Raw genomic sequence first — 20,579 nt, forward strand, 5'->3', positions numbered from 1 at the left:
TATATCAGAATTTTTGCAAGTTGCAATCGCGCAAACTGGCATTTCGATAATAGTTTTAAATTCTTGTAAATTCACTGCAAAAACTGAGGAAAGTCATTATAGAAAATAACAAATGTCTTAGAATATCTCGCAAAAAGAAATGATCCAATATTAGTTAGAGCTAGTAAGGCCAAACGCTCCGTTCTTGAAGTAAAAATGCGAGCTTTGCGCCAAAGTGACGTCACTAGAGTGACGTCGGAGGATCGGCGCGGCGAGAGATACTTCAAAGAGTGAACCAGCCCTTCTATTCTCTTTAGCCCTGCTGTACACCACTGTTCTCTAAGAATAAAATCCTTTCATTTTAATGAATAAAAAAATAAAGAAAGAAAGTGATCTGAACAACATTTCATAAACATTTTAATTCAGTATAATGAATTATTCATGCAGAGAAGCTTATCAATCAGAAAAATAATCTTATAGAATTAAATTATAATTAAGTAAGTTACTGTAAAATGGTCTTAGCAACAGTATTTCCCCCACTCATTGTTCATTTGCAGTCTAACGCTAATCTTCTACCCTAAACATCAGGAAAACTATTTTTTAGAAACACATTTTATGTATTTATTCTTAAAATAAGAACTTTTAGATTAATTGTAATTATAATTACATGTAATCATGATTATGAGTAATCATATTTTTTGATTACTTGTAATCATGATTACAAGTACTTGATTAAAGTAATTGGTTATGTAATCACGATTTCAGTTGTAATGAAAATTTGTAATAATGATTACAAGTAATCGATTACTGTAATTAGAAAATGAAACCAATTACATTTTTTCCCTACTCTGATGTAATCAAAAATTATGATTATCTGTAATCGCAATAACCTGCAATCGTGATTACAAGTAATTGATTACATAGCAGTAATTATATGTTATCAATTACAGTTGTAATCGACGCCCAACTTTGACATTAGTCCATAGGTGAGGCAACGAATACAATTAATATTTTTGTAACATAATAACATAAATTTATCACAACTAAACATAAACGTTAACATAAATTTATCACAACTAAAATTTTTTTATCAAAGATATTTTTCTTTTTCCTTTGAAATTTAGAATTCTATTTCAATTAAGAATAAGGAAAAAAAAAGACCATGAAAATCTTACATGATGCTGTTTTTAGTGCTAAACAAATGCTTCACCGTTATTTGATTTATAGCATATTTTTGATTAAAAAAATTATTAATTGCATAGTCACACAACTATTACAGATATACTGAGAATAGAAACTTAAATATTTTTGAATATAAAACATAACTTTAGAACAATAAAAGTTTTAATTTGTTTGTCAACTAAGTTGAATTTTGTACCTCATAATGTGAAAAACCACTTAAATTATTCACAATAGGTTAATAAATTTATGCAATATATCAATGAAAAATAAATTTATATAAAAACATTAGAGCAATAAAAATAAGTTTGTGAACAAAGATGAATTTTGTACACAACGTGAAAAACTACTTATATTATTACAGACAGTAATTTAAAAGTAAAATAAATTTATTTAAAAACATGCAACAAAAAATTGATTTTACTTGCAAAATTACATTTAAAAACATTCTTTTTATGTATAGAACGAAAAAAAATTGCCATAAAATTTTAAAAAACATCTAAAAGCATGTTTATAAAATTTTTTAAAGAAATTATATTCTGTATTGTTTTTGTTTTCAAAATAAAATGCATAATTTAAGTAAATAAATTAAATGAAAATATTNTTTATTTACTTAAATCATTCTTTTTATGTATAGAATGAAAAAAAATTGCCATAAAAATTTTGAAAAACATCTAAAAGCATGTTTATAAAATTTTTTAAAGAAATTATATTCTGTATTGTTTTTGTTTTCAAAATAAAATGCATAATTTAAGTAAATAAATTAAATGAAAATATTTTTGATAACATTCTACTTCTAAATAATTTAATGTTAAATTAATTAGTAAAATATCACATTCATTGCATTTTATCAAATAAATCATTTTCTCTGCATTTAAGTCTTCACAATTATTTCAATTCTTATGTTAAATTGTTAAATATGAAGTAGCAAGCAAAAAAGCAGCCAAATTATAAAATTTAAGTAAACTTTTAAGATAATTTTTAATTTTTATGTTTAAAATGGTATTTTATATAATTTAACTTAAATGTGAAGTTATATTCCAATTTTCATGTTTAAATTTAAGTATTAGTAAATTTAAGTATTTTGTCACAAAATCAAATTTTGTCACAAAATCAAATTTAATTATTAAAAAAACTGGATTGTTACTCCTGAATTTTTTAAAAAAAAACTCTCTTCTTACACTTCAAAAATAGTGATTTAGAGATTATGTATCAAAAATAATGATTTAGAATATTATATTATACTTAATAAACAGATTATATCATCATTTAAACATTATGTGAATAAATTTACAAAAATAAAGTTAGTCAGTAATATGAACAGAACATATAGCGTAAAATTCCTTTATAGAGATATACTCTAAGAATTAACAACAAGAGAATCAGGTTTCTCACAAGTATGAACACGGAAATGCTCAGTCAGACAATTTCCATATGAAAAACTCTTATTACATATACTACAGGAAAAAGGTTTCTCGCCAGGGTGAACGCTATTGTGTATAGTCAGATCACTTCTGCATGAAAAACTCTTATTACATACACTACAGGTGAAAGGTTACTCACCAGCGTGAACACGACTGTGTTTATTCCTATTACTACTGCGTGAAAAACTCTTATTACATATTCTACAGGAATAAGGTTTCTCACCAGTGTGAATACGATAGTGTATAGTCAGATGAACTCTTTGTGAAAAACTTCTATTACATACACTACAGGAAAAAAGTTTCTCACCAGTGTGAACACGATTGTGTTTATTCATATTACTACTGCGAGAAAAACTCTTATTACATATACTACAGGAATAAGGTTTCTCACCAGTGTGAATACGATAATGTATAGTCAGATGACCTCTTTGTGAAAAACTCATATTACATATACTACAAGAAAAAGGCTTCTCACCAGTGTGAACACTATTATGTCTACTCAGATCAATTCTTTGTGAAAAACTCTTGTTACATATACTGCAAGAATAAGGTTTCTCTTCCGTATGAACACGACTGTGTCTAGTCAGAACACTTCTTCGAGAAAAACTTATGTTACATATACTACAAGAATAAGGTTTCTCTTCCGTATGAACATGACTGTGTCTAGCCAGATGACTTCTTCGTGAAAAACTTGTATTACATATACTACAGAAAAAAGGTTTCTCACCAGTGTGAACGCTATTGTGCACAGTCAAAATACTTTTTCTCGAAAAACTCTTATTACATATATTACAGGAAAAAGGTTTCTCACCCGTATGAACACGGCTGTGATCAGTTAGATGACTTCTCTTTGAAAAACTTTTATGACATATATTACAGAAAAAAGGTTTCGCACCCATTTGAACAAGATAGTGTTTAGTCCTGTCACTTCTATGGGAAAAACTGTTATTGCATATACTACAAGAAAGAGGCTTCACACCAGTATGAACATGACTGTATTCAGTCACATTACTTCTTCGTGAAAAACTCTTATTACGTATATTAAAAGAGTCAAATTATTAACCAGTATAGGTCTGACTGGTGGTCATTTAGATTACTTTTCTATGAAAACTCATATTTCATAAGTAACACACCTTTCACATAAACATTATGAAGAGATTTTCTGATACTGTTTGTAAATTTAGACACTTTAACACAAAATGCCGAAATAACCTCTTAAGTTTTAAATGCATAGTAATCATGAGTACAAGGAAGCTCTAAATAATATTTGCAATGATAATGCCTGTCTTTATAGACTTATAATGAAGATTCCCTAATGAATGACGATAATTGTGCCATACGAACAAGATCTGTAAAAGGTAAACAGTTTATAGAAATGAAGCTTTTACTATATTTTAAAACACTTTTTGCCATTTATTGCTTTGAAGTATTTTCCTTCATACATTGCCAATGTCTTTTCAACAAACATTGTGTTAGTATCTTAACGCAAACAATCTAAAATCAATGAATATATTTCCCACATATTAAAGCAAGAATTTCTATTTAACATGCTAAATGATATACCAATTTAGAACACATTTTTCCATATTCGGATAACAGATTTCCTTACTCATCAACATCTATACTTGATTGTTTAGATAGAAGATGATGATTACTGTCGGGCATTTTTAGAGCTCTTTGCTTGGTTGCGCTTATAGCTTGCCTATTGTAGATTGAAAGATGGGATGAAGCTTATGGATGGGTGATCGTGTAAAACTAAGGGTGGTGACGCTAGTGGTTAAATTGCTCTCGGCAAGACTTCCGGGTTACTGCTTCCGATATATTTTCACGCCGCAGATTGAAAAAACGCGCCATCATATTATTGCATCATATCTTTTGCAGTATTTCACATGTACCGAGTTCTTTCTTTCAGCCTTTAAACTTCAGTATTATCATATTAATATTATAATCATTAGAATATTTTCTAATTTAGCTAACTTAGAAAGATATTTTTGGCGACATTTTATTCAAATGTAGCCAAATAAGGGATAAAATACAAAACATGGCAAACCTTAAGAATTATTCACAATGAGATATTAACTTTCCAAAATTATTTTTGGCCTTACGACCTCTGAGAATCAATACATTTCTGAAAGCTCTTATGAATGGTACAATTATGTTTAGATTTGAACCCAAAGTACAATAACAAAGCTGCATAGAATATTAGGCTTGTTCACATATCGCCTCGTATTCATAACATAAGCGGAGGGATACACCGGAAATTTTCTAAATTTCTTCCGGTTTAAGGACGCTTGTTATTGTTTACATTAGGCCACCCATCCATACTGGCACACCAGCTGACAGTCTTTTTTTTTCTTTTCTGTAAACTGAACAGATTTTTATTTTTACAGTGTGGCTGTAAGAGGACATTATCCATGCCAAATAATCTTTAACTTTCTTTTTAAGTTAGTTAAATCACTAAATAAATCAAAGGACTGAGAGACGCCAAGCTAAACTTTCGAGTTTGAATAAGTTAAAGCTATACATGGATATTGAAAATAAAAATTCTGAACAGGTGCATGTTTACATTCCTCAACTTTTCTTGAGAAAGCTGAAATCCCAAACAAAATGCTGTTTTTTAAAGAACGTAGCCTCAACGTAAATACTAATACTAAAATATTTTATTTGCTTTGTTGGATTTACTTTGGCCCGAAAACTGGCTCTTATTAAAGAGTTAAATCTGTTTAAAATAAACTATAAGTGTTTTTTAAGATCTTGCAAATAATGTGTGAAATATGGACACTAACAACAAACAAAATTGCTTTAAAAATAGTTTTGCAAATAGGGTAGAATTTTAGTAATTAAAAAATACTTTTGATTTTAACCCTTTATATCTCAACATCTCTGATTTTAATAAATATTACTCATACATTAGAATACATCATTCTAAGCATGTAAAAAATAATAAAAAAATTTTACAACATAAAATAAAAAAAGTTATCGGAAAAAAATTGATTGTTGCATTTCTGCAACATTATGCAAAATGACAAAAAAGTGCTTGTTGCATTCATGCAACATTGTGAAAAATGGCACTAAGATTGAAAGATTCAAAAATTTTAATTCATATCAAAATTTTTAAAACGGTTGTTACTTTGGTTGTAACAAAGTCCTACACCACATTTCTCACAAATAGTTTTGTGTAAATCCTTTGCATTTTGGGTATTTGCATCTGATTCTTTTGTTAGCCTAATTAGGCCAGTGCCCAATTTCATCTTGGCGCACTAGTTTTGGCCGACAATCACCGAAATCGTCCTTTAAAATTTGTTGGGGCAAAGACATAGGCTTTTTGTGTATGTTGCAGATATGCAACAAGGTGATATAAAGGGTTAAAAAATTGAAAGAGGAATGATTCTTATGTTTCAGAAAGGTTGCTTCAGAAAAATCTGTTAAGTAACTAATTGGATAAAGATTCCAAATATTAGTTGAAATCATAAAGATAATTTACTTACCAATACAAAGCATGTAAACTCCAGTAAGTATAATTATGGCCAGTGCAAATAATTTTCCAAAAGTAAATACATTTTGAACTGTCATAGACCACTTCACATCCCAGCAATTGACGAAGGTAAGAATTACTAAAAATAAATTAAAAAATAATCAACAAAAATTGGGAAAGAAATAATTATTCATATTATTCAAAGAAAATTAAGATATTGCAAGGTACATAACATAATCCGAGTCATTAATTAAAATTAAAACACTCATAAATGTAACTAAAATTAAGAAAAAAAGAAGATTTTTTATCATTGATCAGAGAATAAAGAAATGACCATAAGCAGATTATAAAGCTTTCTGTGGGGAGGGCAAAAAAAAAAAAAAAAACTTTATTACAGCCTCAGACACAATTCAACTTAAAATATTTTTTACACTGATTTGTTAGTGCTTTTGAATCCAGATATGTTTATGAAACATTTTTTCCCTACAGTTATACCGAACTTTTTTTTACAGTGTAGAGAAATAGGTTTTTTTCTTTAAATATTTCAGGGAAGTTGACAATAAGAAATAACCCAATAACTTGATTAAAAACTTTATTCCCTTAAGAAATGTAGCAAAATGGAAATGGAAGTCAACATGTTTCAAGTGCTCAAAAATAAGCACCCATTTTCAAGATTTGCCACATGTGAATGAGAAGAAATAGAATTGATTTAAAATAGAAAATGTAAAATTGCCAACGAAAAAGTAATAAAATAATTAAATAACACATTTGCTAGCTTGAAAATAAAGATTTGTTTCTCAAGAAGATGTTTAATATTTATCTTACGTGGGACTGAGTGTATTTAGATATAAAACGCATATTTTCTTACACTTGATTCCTTGAAATTAAAAGGTTAGAAATTATACCCGAAGTTGATCATAATTCAAATAACTTTCTAAATAATGTAAAATAAATTAAAACGTTTTTTTTTTCTTTCGAAAAGCTTTATGTATTATACGAATTCACTCATAACATTCATAAAATTAGATAATTGCATTAAAAGTTTAATTTAAAGCAAAAGAAAGGTGTTCCAACATTCTTACGGAAGTATTATGGGGCGGGGGGTTGTATTTTTCTGACAAAAAGAAAGGGCCAAAAATATGTTTACGTATAAGATCCCAAATTTAAAAAGATGGATTGGAATATAGAAACCTTTTGATTTAAAAAAGTAAAAAATATACATATATAAATGTAAGCTTGTACAATCAATAGTCAAGAACTGGTTTAAAGAATACGACGGCATTTAGTCTAGACGACAATGCTTTTAAAAGATAGAGTTTCGGGGGAAAAGTAACTGGCGCCTTATTCAAATTTTTAGGAAACGTGATATTTTAACCCATGCTAGAGGTTAACCTTGACTAAATAATACGAATTGACATATGGTGCAAATGTATTCTATATCCTTGAATATATTTTATTTACGTTGCCTTATGCGGGCACTTATTATGAAAGTAGATATCTCTTGTAAAGTAATTAGAAAAAGAAAATTTTAAAAAAGTTAAATTGATCTGGTTTTCTACAAAAAGAAAATGTTTAAAGTGCTCTGAGATGCTCTTAAAATGTTGCAGTATAACTCAATTTCTTTTTTTCTTTTACTTTTTATGGGAGGAGGGTGATATAACTTAAAAAACAAAAACTTAGATTTTTTTTCTTTATATATATAACTGGCGACAAACTAAATTTGGCACATTTTAATAGTGCACTCTTTAACTTGAAAACTGTTTAATTTTATTTAAAGAGAATTTTTTTGAATCACAAATTTCTAAAATATATAAATATATAATAACCTACATATTTTATAGAGTCACTTCAAAAATTTTGACTCTTTTAAGAACGGTGTATCTTTTGAAATTGGCTTTTTTGATACAAAAATATTTGAAGGTAATATTCCATCGCTTTTTTTATATTTGTCAACAAAAAGGGGTAATGTAGTTTGATATTTCAATGTTGTGTACATCAAAATATGACAAACTACACTACTTGAGTAAACATGAACGGTCAAAACTACCAGAATATATTAAAATTTACAGTATTTCTGACTCTATCGAAGTCCCGCAGTGGACTGATCGTTAAGACACGGTTCCCAGCAGATCACCAAAGTCAAGCATCACTGGCTGCGGTCAGTGTACGGGTGGGTGACCACTTGGATCAGCCTGCGTTGGGACTGAGGGTGTGCGGTATAGGTCCTCGTTAAACTGTTCTACCGTAAAGTGCTCGACTTCGCATGCAGGTCTTCGGGCTACCGAAGCGGGGGTGCCATCCCCTCTGCAGAGGATCAAAATTGTGATGGCATGTCTTCGGATCATCCTCAGGGATGTTTCCCAGACCGTCGCCAATAGCCCATTGTGCAGCTCTAGTGGGACATAAATGAACTACAACAACTGACTCTATGGAAACACCAAGAAGCTCGGTAATTTTAACCCGAGTGCTTAGGAAAGAATTTTGGTGAAATTCTCAATAAAATATGGTTTATAATGTGAAATAAAATTTGTGATAAATGTGGTAAAATTTGGTAAATTTATCATGATGCCTTAGAGCATAGCATATAAACTATTTTTCGGTTAAATTTACAATTATGTTTTGTGAATTTTTTAGTAAATGTATGGTAAGAAATGTATGGAACGGAAAAATTACCAAAGAATGGTTTAAATCCTCATATTTTAGTTCTTAATACCAGAATTATATTTTTTGATAACCAGAAATGTTATTGCTGTACAGTATAGTAACATGCGTAACATGGAAAGGAATATCACAAAAATTTGCGGTGGCTAACCAGACAGCAAGCGGATTCTAACCCGTGATCCATCTAACAATGAGGATATTTTAAGTCAACACTGATTGACATAACACACCTGTCTTATTTCATTTTATAATTAGCGATAAGCAACCAACTCATTTTTGGGTTTAGGACTACCAATGTTCTTTTCTGTTGTCTTCTAATTTTGAACCCAACCTAGAAAAAAAAGGGAACTCGTACATCAAGTATTGGGACAAACTAACTTTCGCAAATTTTATCACAATAATTTTGCATATATTTTATTTTATAATCTTTGTTGAAAAGCCAACCCAGTTTTAAATTTACGTTTCACAATGTTCAACTCTGTAGCTTTGTAATTGTGAACCCAATTCAGCAGACAAGGTAACTCCTGTATCAAGTATCGGGAGAAATTTGCCTTCGTGGTGGACATTTTGATGAAACTAATCAACATTTGTGTTACATGGAGAGGAAAATCACGAAAGACTTCCACTGTTTGACGGACGGCAAGAGGACTTTTACCCATGATCTATCTACCACTAATGATATTTTACGTCAGCACTGTGCGTGGTCGATGCGAGCCGGATCAACACCTCCTAGAAGTAGAAAGGCCTCAGCACGGATCAAATTAGTAGTCCGATGTGACGAAGTTAACTGCGCAGTAGACGAAAAATAAGAAAGATGTCATTACGTTAGGGGTACTGAGCTGCGCAGTGGTTGAAAATATAAAATATGTCCTTACGTTTGGACTACTAAGGGATATTTATGGTAACCCGTGCTGAGGCCTGCTCTTATCTAGGAGGTGTTGGCCGGATGCGGAATTCGTATCGACCATCTATCCCTGGGAATCGAACCCGAGGCACCTCAATGGAAAGGGAGCGCTCAATCTCCCTGAGACACCCTGGCTCTATGAAACTATTTCTTTTTATAACCGCCATTAAACAGTCAACGCAATTTTTAATTTTCGTCTGCCATTGTTTAACTCCAAACAATTAACCTAAATTTATTCTTCGAAATTTTCACTTTTATTGTATCCGGTAAGTTATATTAAGGTTATAACTTATTTCAATTAATTTTAAAAACTTAATTTTTGCTATTAATAGCAGGATACTGTATTTCTTGCTTTTTCACCCATTTATTTAATTTTTCTTTTTTAGAATAAATCGTCTAAAAAGTGTTATTATTTCTGAATCTTAACAATGTAAAACTAATTTAAAGATAATTGAATTTTAATATTAAATTCAGCCATAGAAAGAAGCTTTGAGTATTCATATTTGAATAATGGGAGGAAAAAAGAGAAAGATGTAGTTCTATAAATTAAGGTAGAATATTCTTTTGAATACAAAACAATTGAAGTTAAATAAAAACTAAAAAACATAGTAAAATTTTATTTATTTTAATTCTTTTTTTTCTTCTTACACATTCAGTTGTATCCTATTTATATTCTTAAGTCAGTTTGTGAAGTTCATTGTGTAAAATCAATCCTTTGTTGTGAACAAACGGGCTTTAAATAGTTCTCACTCACAGATAAGTTTTTAACTTTTTTTTTCTTTTGTTCTACGAATACTTCCTGTTATTCTTTTGTTTCAAAAAGCTTTTTCCTTCTTTAGCCTTGTTTTCACGCTAAATTTTCTGCATCCATTTCATTCTGCATTATAATGAAATGCAACTGCACACGGAGAAAAAATTCTAATAAAATTACCGTTCTGTTTTAGTACATTTCTGGTAATAAAAAAAATTATAATAAATAAATAAAATTAATAAAAATTTAAACAAACTACAACATAATTCTGGTAATAAAATCAAAATATATGGTATTTAAACCATTTATTTGGTAGTTCTTCCGCTCATGCGGAAATTTGGCTTTTCAAAATTTTTGTACTTATTACCACACATTTAGTAAAAACACAAAATTGAAAAGTAAATTTAATCGAATAAATGATCTTTATTATCTAAAGTATCGCGATAAATTTTCCAAATTTTAAGATGTTTACAACCGAACAGAATGGTAATAAAACCATATTTATTTTTCATTTTACTGAAAGTCATTACCAAAACTCTTCGACAGGGTGCTCCCAAAAGGCAAAAACACGGTAAATTTTACCTTATTCTGGAAAGTAATACAGCGGTCGTAAGGGCATTTGCCTCAGGTTGAAAATCGAAATTATTTTCAATTATAAATGCAATTAGCTACAAAATTACTTAGTATTATTTTTGATGTCTCAACTGCAGCAGTACTGCTGAGCTTTTTTTTAAAAAAAAAATTAATCTTCAAAATGTCACCAGTAATCTACAAAATGTTTATAACAAAGAATTTTGGCAGTAAAATGAAACAATCCTATATATTTCGTTAAAGAATGTACAGATTATATTTGTTGTCAATCGGGAAAGATACACTGAAAAAAAGTATATGCAAAAATAACAGAGTATGGTCGGGTTTCTGGCTCTATGGGAACACCAAGAAGCTTGGTAAATTTTACTGAAGTGCTTTCTTAATGATTTTAGAAAAATTATTAGTAAATATGGCTTCATAGTATGTGATAAAATTTGGTAATTTTATCATGCATGGCATAAAAATCATTTATTCGGTTAAATTTACTTTTTAGTTTTGTATTTTTTCTTAAGTGTGTGGAAATAAGAACTATAATTTTAAATACCAGAAATTCCTAGTTACCATATGAGGTGAAAAGTTACCCAATGAATGGTTTAAATACCATATATACCAGAATTATGTTGTTTTGTTTTTTCTTAACAGAAATGTCGTTACTATACAGTACGGTAATTTTACCTGAACTTTTTCTCAATGTATGTTTTATTTTTGATCCCAGCTGACATGAAAAATATAGCTTCGAGAAAAATGATTCTGAAATTTTCTAAGTGCGGTTTGAAGGACAATGCAAAAATTCCGAAATCGTATACTTAAATGTTTCTTCTGGCGGAAACGTTTGGGTGTATCCTATTTGAAATAATAACATATTTAAAAAAAATATATATATTTAAAAATATAATATTTTTTTTTAAATTTTTTTTAATCTTATTCCTAAAGTATCAGTGTATAATTATTTGACGCTGTATGAAAATCGCATAAAAATAATATTGATAAATAATTTAAGAAAATAGTAAGAATGGTTAGTAATTGGACAAACTTATAACTAAACAAAAATATTTTTCTTAGCATATTATAAACAACATTTATTTTATTTTATCTTATTTATTATTTTTGTGTTTATGCTAACTCTTAATTATAGACTTAATTCAAATGCAATTTTTGAGCTGCTTATAAGATTAAGAAACCTAAATTTGAAAGAATAACAAACTAATATTTTATAGGATTTTGAAAAACAAGTGATGAGATTGAATAATGACCTTTTAATTTTAGAAACGAAATCTAATTCATCTGTCGTCATTCTAACGCTAATAACGGAAGTAATTAGTAACTATATATAGCGGAATCGTTTTTAATTAAGGAAAGAATATTCTTTTTTTTTCACATTTTTGTTAAAATATTTTTTTCTTTCACTATTGTTTTTTGAATTCAAAATTCCAATTTTCTTTTCCTATGTAATCTGAGAATATAGTGTCCGTAAATCTTAAGTTTTTATGCAACTTGGTGTAAATCAAATCAACCCTAAATTATTTATCCAAAACTATTTAAGATCTTACGAAAATTTTAAATACATTTACTTCAAAACAACAGTTTTAAAAATTATTTATTATTTCTATGCTGTTTTCTCAAGTTTTTAAGATCTATTTTACATTTTTTGGCAGGTAATGTTTGTTATCGCTGCGGCTATAGTCTGAATTCATACTACACTATATTCATAACACTCGATTTTAAATTTTGATTTTTTTTTTTCGCTGTTGTAAAAAAATAAGGAAGAAAATGGACTATTTTTTATAAAAGGTATAAAATCATGGAAATTTATTTAAAATTTTTGAATAAAACTGCTTTTCTACACATTTAACAATTGACATAAAAAGTTATCTTGATACTGAATTTTGCAATTGTAAACACAATCTTGAATAGTCAATGACCGCCCTCTTTAATAATGTAATTAAATGCAATTATTAATTAAATGTAGTAAATAATTGAATGTAATTAATAATTAAATGAAATTAATCATTTCGAACGAGTTAATTATTTTATTAAAAATATCTAAATGGCACTACAAATATTTTTATATTTTTATAATTAAAAATATATTTATTGGTGATGTTCGCTGGATATGCAGTAATAGGAATTAAAGTTAATGTCGCGAGGAATTATTAAAAATTTATTTGCAAAATCTGAAAATATCAGTCTGAAGCCTTTTTAAAACTTTTACAAAAAAGACAAAAACCTTTCCCACCTACATAAATTCAGATAAATTTTTTAGGAAATAATGGTATTAAATTGAATTTTTATTCTAGTTTTAATACAAGCAATGAATGTAATTTTTAATTTTTTAATAAATTTAAGAAACAGTTAAGAAACAATGTCTGTAAAATCTTTTTAGAATTTTTAAGCAATTTTACTCATAATTTGAAAAAAACTTGCTTTAAAACAATTTAATATCTAAAATATGGTTATGATCTATTCTCTAGAAAATCTAAAATAAAACATATGTTAAATATTTTAAGTTATTTAGTTCACATAAACCTGTATTTTAAAGATATCTCCAGATTATATTTTGAAGATTTTCTTCAGATTCTATTCTGAAGATTTTCTTCAGATTCTATTCTTAAGAATATCTCAAGATATTTGGCCCACTTAAGCCTAAATCTTAAGAAAATCTTAAGTTTATATTTTGAAGATTTTCTTCAGATTATTTTCTTAAGATTTTCTTCAGAAAATATTCTTAAGAAAATCTTAAGAATGAGTGGGCCAAATAACTTAGGATATTCTTAAGAATTTTTTTTAAGAAATTCTTAAGATTCTTTTTAGTGGGGCAGTTACAGGAATTTAAGAATTAATGTTGTAAAGAAATATTTAAAATATATTGGTCAAATCTGATAGCAAGTGGCTGAATCATTTTTTCAAAACTTTCACAGAAAGGACAACAAAAAAAATTTTAAAAAATTTCTTCCTATAAAAATCCGGATTAGAGATTTCAGAAAAAATGATTATTTTACAATAAATTAAGAAATATTTTAGAATTAAAGTAAGTAATCAATGCAATTTTTAGTTTTTTAATTAAATTTAAGGAAATGAGATATAGATATTCGCCGGATATGCTGTATTAGGATTAAAAAATTAATGTCGCAACGAAATATATAAAATTTATTAGCCAAATTTAACCACATCTGGCTGAATCATTTCCAAAACTTTTACATAATAAAAACGTCTCCCTACTATTTAAATTTTGATTAATGTTATTGAAAATAAATGAGGCGCATGATTGTTTGAAAATATTTTAATTTTAATTTAAGAAATCAATAGAGCTTATAATTTCTTTAAAATTAAATTTAAGAAAATATGATCGATATTTGTCGGACTTACAGCATAAGTAATTAAAAAATGCATGTCCCAAAGAAATACATATTTAAAATTTATTCATTTTCCTAACTTTTACAGGAAAAAAAAACATCTCCATCCAATACAAATTTGGATACATGTTTTTGGAAATAAATATGGTTTATGAATGTTTTAAAAAAAATATAATTAGATTTTTTAATTGAGTAATTTTTAAATAAACTTTTTATTAAAGTTAATAAAAAATTTAGAAAATTTATTTTTCACCTAAACATTTTTAAATAGTAAAATGGCCAGTTCTGAAACTATTCATCTTACTGATGTTCAACAATAAATCATTATTTACAGCACCGTTTGACAATTTATGAAAAGCTCTCCTGTCCATATTTGTTCTTTATTTCCTTGTATGGCCATGAACTTGGGAAAGAAAAGAAATTAGGTTCGAAACTATAATCAGGGGAAATATGTCTTATCTAATGATAGGCGTATCAGGATGGTAAAGTATCAGCTAAGCGTATCGAAAAATTGCGAATGAATGCAAGTCAATGAACTGATCTTCCGCGATTCACTGATTTTCTTCTATTACAAAAGTTTAGATATTTTGAAGAAGAATATACATTGTTCTGTAGAAATATATATCAAAACAAATTTTTTCACGCTAATTATTCTTTCGCTTTAAGTAAATGTTTCCTATAGAGCAATGTGGGCAGATGCCTATTCGAGTAGATGACCATGAAAACATTATAAGAGATCAAAATGAGGAATTTTTTTCATAAAATATTTTACTTGAGCCAAATACTTCTCCGTTCAAATATTAAATTTCATAACAGAAATAAATTAATAGATATAAAGTTTAGTGTCCTTGATGGTCCACTGCAGTGTTTCCCAAAGTGTGGCACGCGTACCCCCAGGGGTACGGGAACAGTTTAGCGAGGGTACGCGTTCTTATGCGAAATATCTTGCAACAAACGAAAATTTCAAAACATTTTATTTACAAACAAAGCTAGTCAAGACAATTTACTATTATGTCTTTTTCTGTTGGCTATTTATGCAGAGTTAACAGTTAACAATTAGTGGTGATAACAGTTAACAATTAGTGGTGTCAACAGCCAGTTGTGATTTTTAATTTTTAGGGGTCTGTCCAGACATTTTGTGAAAGGTCCGTTTTTCGTGAAATTGTGAAAAAATTACTCACATTCTTTCAACCAGGGTCCGCTTTTATGAATTTGTGCAAATAGGGTCCGTTATTGCAAAAAAAAACTTTTTCAAGGAGTTTTTAAATTGTAAAGACATACAAGATTATGCTCAACACTGTAAAATTATAATTAAAAAAATTAAATTTTAAAAAATAAACAACAATTGCTGCTTCTAAATTAGAGATGCAACATACAAATATTTGGTATTTAGCCTATACTGCTGAACGCAGAATATTCATTTCGGACGAATAATGGAAGAATCGTCTGCCGAAGACAAAACTTAATTCGTTTACATCCATCTTTCTTGTTTTCTGCCCTGGGAAGGGTTTATTCGATTAACAAAACAATAATGAAGATAAACAAATTTGTGAAGGGTCCAATTAAAAGAGAAATCATTTTGTAAAGGGTCCGTTTTTAAGTTAAAATATTTTGTGAAGGGTCCGTTTTTATGAAAAGATATTTTGTGAAGGGTCTGATAACGGACCCAAATTTCTTCTAAACAGACCCCTGATTTTAGTGCAATTTTTTATGGTAAAAAATACATTCATTTTTTTATTAGTGGTACACAGCTTTACGAAAAATTTAGAAAGGGTACACAAAAGTCATAAGTTTGGGAAACACTGGTCTACTGAATAGATACTTCCTTCGGTGATTTGTCTGCTGACCCTTTGACCCCTTTCTCTGCACACCAATTTTATAGAAGTTCAGATATTAAAACAAGGGAAGTGTTCAACACCATGCATGCTTAAAATTCCCGTTGGAGGGAACTGACAGTAACAATGGTAGGGTCAAAAAAGGAGGGCATTAAATTTTCGAAAAATAATAAAGAAAATATGTACCTTAAGATGGCAGTTTATTAGGAGGGAAGCAGTAGGGTCAAAGCGTGTGTGGTGTATGTTGCACCATTTTTCGTACACCAAACAAAATTTTTATCCGGATCCTAAGTTCGAATAATGAATAACCTGTGAACACCATCAGTTGTTTTATTTGCAGTGTGCACTAAGTGTGGCTAGTTTTATTGCATTTAGTAGCAGTTTAAACTCCTTATTCACTTATATAATGCTAATTTAAATATTTGCATCTATTAATTATTTTTTATTCTCAACAAAATACTTTTAATAAAATACTCCAAAAATACAGCAAAAGAAATGAACTGATTTTGTGCAAAAAGAAGCATATCACATTAGTTTTAGAGAAGAAATGCATCATCAAATACATTATTTCTCAAAGGTTGAAAAAATATTAAAAGAAGTTTCCGGATAAAAGAGATATGGATAATCCAGGTATCAATAAAATAAAATAAAAGTTATAGTATTTTTTCTATTAGTAATACTTCTTCAAAAAGATTTGAGCACTTAATTTTTTGAAAATATGCAAAAAAAATTTATTTTAAAATGAAGTAAATATTTCCAATTACGACATACGACATTATTATCCAACTAGTCAGCATTTAGTTAGTTCTTTTCTTTCAATATAGTAACATAGATTAAACCAAAAGTTGAAAACTGAAAGCTACAGTCATGCATTTACGATATATCCAAACAAAAAAAAAGAATCCACTAAGGTATACTTTAACGAAAGTATTCAAAACAAATTTGAAAAAATTTTAGAAATTTAATTTATTGTTAAAACTGGAAACTTACAAATGTTCTAAATTTAAAATTCTACGAAAGAAACTTTGAAACCAAATTCATCTGGTTGGAGTTTAACGCATAATTTAGTTTACTTGTAAGTCAAATATCCTAAGAATTTAAATTTCCTTTCTCCGTTTTCAAATAATAAAAATAAACTAACATATTAAAGCTTTCGAACTACTTTAATATACTTTCCCCCTACTTCAGTTGTCACTTTCCCACCCTGTAACACACCTTAATCGTAAGAGCAAACGCTTAGAAAGGAATAAAGCCAAAGCTTCCTCATGCACTCCTAGACACGTTTTATACTTTACGCTAAGATGTCGACGGCCATAGTAAGTCACGTGACTTTTACGGCAGGTGTAGAGTAAAATGGAAGAGAGAACAGGTAGAGATGATCTGCATTCGATCGAAAACATGATGCAATCCACACAACAGCGTTGCTCAGTCAGAGGGATTTTTCTTTCAGTTTCGGGACATTTTATCCTGAATGGAACTTATTAAAAACTTTGAAAAGATGATTTTTGTTTCGTTTTATTAACGTCATTTGTGGAAGCGCTCTTGAAGATATTCGTAATAATACCATATTCGAAATACCATCTAAAAATCAATGAGTTTAAAATTAATAATTTATTTTACATGATAAAATTTATTCTTAAATGATTAAAATACCAATTTTAAACATAATAAGTCTTGTTTCGATAAATGCAACCTAATAAAATTTGATAAATTGGATAAATATTATTTTAAAAGTTACAGTAGCATTTAAGATAAGATCAAGATATTTTCTTAAATTCTGCAAAATCATGTTTCAAAATTTTACGAAAAAACATATATAGTAGTTAAATATTTGTATTCGTATTTCTGTTTGTGATTAAAATCAGAGTTCCAAAATATTTAGATGCAGTTTTTATCGTCCAAAAACCAAAAAGAACAATATTTTGGAATGTTCTGATTTTGATTTGACTCGATTCAAAAAGAGAAAAGGATAAAAAAAAGAAAAGAAAAGAGAGGGAGAGAGATTATCTTTTCTACTCTTTGTATCGTAATTTCTAGGGATTCTATTTATTTTTTTACATATGCAATGAGAAACAAAGTGTAACGCTTATCTGTGAATGAATTAATTCAGTTAATAATTCCAATTTTTACACTTCAAATCCACAAAAAAATAAATTAAAAAGTTTGATGTTTCAGTTTTTACAAATTTTCGAAAAGGATCTTTCACAATTTGCGAAAGAAAACAAATGCATGAGTTAAAAGTAATGTATCTAAAAAAGTAATTAATAATATATTCTTGCGTAAATGCTATGAAAACCACATTTGAAAAAAACAGCTTACTTCATTGTTATTTAACATGTTTATCCGTATAAAATTTACATAACACATCATGAATTATATTCGAATATATTGAAACATTATATTCAAAATATAATTACCTTTTGAGTATATAATTTTGACTATTATAACTGACGTAATTGATTTTTTTAAATATAATTTTAACATTATATAAAAATCAATCTACCAGAAGTTAAATGAAAAACAATTTATTACGATAAATTTTTAATTTAATTTTCTGGATATTTTTAAAATATGCATTTTAACAGCACGTTTATGCATTCTAAAGAACACATTTATAAAATAGACACAACGAAAAATCTAAATTTGTCGTATAAAAACCATTCTTAAATTTATATCTTATAAAGTTTTTCGAATTTCTTAAGATTGTGTTTATTTTCTTTTCTGACACGCAGCTTTTTATCCAATTGATTCTTTTTGTGAACTCATATGTCTTTTCTGTGTATTCAGCCGATATTAAAAAGATGAAGTGCTGATATTTGTACTGAAGGGCCAAGATAGATTTTATTATAGGAATTGGATCAATGCAATGTCAACTTTTTTTCTAAACTGGGTCAATTAATTAAAGTGAATAGAATAATAAAAAGCTAAAATTGCGCCTTAGTGTTTACGACAGTAAACAATAGAATTTTCATTTAACGACTTTTAGGTTTTAAGAAACATTTTATTGGATATTAATGGCACATATTTAAAATAAAGTGAATTGATAAGCATAATATGATTTAGTGCCAAAAAATATGTGAGTCAAGAAATATAAGCAAAAGCAGACTAAATTATTTAAAAATCCAAGTGATTAACACGTCTCTTTTTTTTTATTGGTTAATTTGGTTTTTAATTTAGTTTGATTTCTAACTAAACAATTTTTATTTCCTCATTCAAATGCCAGTTTTCACATTTTGGTTTGCTACAAAATATCCAAAATTTTAAAATGACGTAACCATATTTTCTCTTTCACGATAAAAACACATTTTTTATTTAAATTTTCCCTTTAAATTTTAAACTTGTTATACTTATCTATAGTCTATAATTTAGATGCTAAAGCTATCACTGTTTAAGTGTAGGTCAAGAACTCAACGAAACGATTTATTTTTTCCGAAAAATAAATAAAATAAATTAATGAAAGCATTTTTATGACTGCTGTGATCATTTTGTATTTTTGTTTTGTAATATTTAAAGCGTTATTAAATGTTATGAAATCATCGTGTTATGTTATGTTATGTTATGTCATCATCGTCTTACTTTTACACGAATCTACTGTAGAAGTGGAAGAAAAAAAAGCGCTCTATGTAAAAGTTGTCAAGTGTAATAATAATAATGATAAATTATTATAGCTTCAAAAGCTAATAAAAGCTTTTAAAATAATTTTAATGGCTGCACGGAGAAATAAATTCCGTTAAAATTAAGTACTATGTGTTAAAGACAATTCTGAAAAAAACAATGAATAAATAATGTCCGCTTTTATGAATTTGTNTATATATATATATATATAATTCAGGTTAATAAAACTAAAATACAAGGCATTTAAGCTATTAATTTGGTAACTTCCCTTCATGTGGTAACAGTTTATCGTAAATTCTGGTTTTCAAAATTACAGTTCTTATTATCACACATTTAGTAAAAAATACGAAACTAAAAAGTAAATTCAATCGAATATATGATTTTAATGTTACGCTTTAAGTTATCATGATAAATTTACCAATTGTTACCGCATTTACCATATTTTATCAAACATTATAAGGCTACATTTTATTGTTAATTTTACCAAAATCATTACCAAAGAGCTTTGGTAAAAATTACCCAGTTTTTTGGTGTTCCCATAGAGCCAGAAATACAGTAAATTTTACCACACTCATTTAGTTTTTACCTTACTTAAAAAAAAAAGCTAAAAAAGTAAAAAAATCTTAAAAATAAAAAAATCCTAGCAAAAAAATCACAATTGCTGATAGTTCAGCACTCTTTAAAGCAAAAGGCTTCATTGAAAAAATTGCACAGTCACCATTTTGTTTCGTATCGATTTGGATACATTTAATGTTTACGAATCACTAGTTTCATAACAAAGGATCATTTTCAAAATTTTGAATTTATTCTAC

The 20,579-nt window shown here is 28.0% G+C and overlaps 1 protein-coding gene across 1 annotated transcript in view; it reads right to left on the minus strand.

Annotated features, from left to right (window-relative positions):
- LOC107454853 (large neutral amino acids transporter small subunit 2) overlaps window positions 1–20,579 on the minus strand; it is a 79,063-nt gene that overhangs the window by 32,603 nt on the left and 25,881 nt on the right. The window contains exons 2-4 of the mRNA XM_071188302.1: window positions 6,071–6,196; window positions 3,927–3,931; window positions 2,722–3,610 (exon numbers count right to left, since the gene is read on the minus strand). Coding sequence (XP_071044403.1) covers window positions 2,722–3,610; window positions 3,927–3,931; window positions 6,071–6,196 — 1,020 coding nt within the window. The remainder of the gene's footprint in view (window positions 1–2,721; window positions 3,611–3,926; window positions 3,932–6,070; window positions 6,197–20,579) is intronic.

This window comes from Parasteatoda tepidariorum, chromosome X2 (assembly GCF_043381705.1).
Source record: "Parasteatoda tepidariorum isolate YZ-2023 chromosome X2, CAS_Ptep_4.0, whole genome shotgun sequence".
NCBI lineage: Eukaryota > Metazoa > Arthropoda > Arachnida > Araneae > Theridiidae > Parasteatoda > Parasteatoda tepidariorum.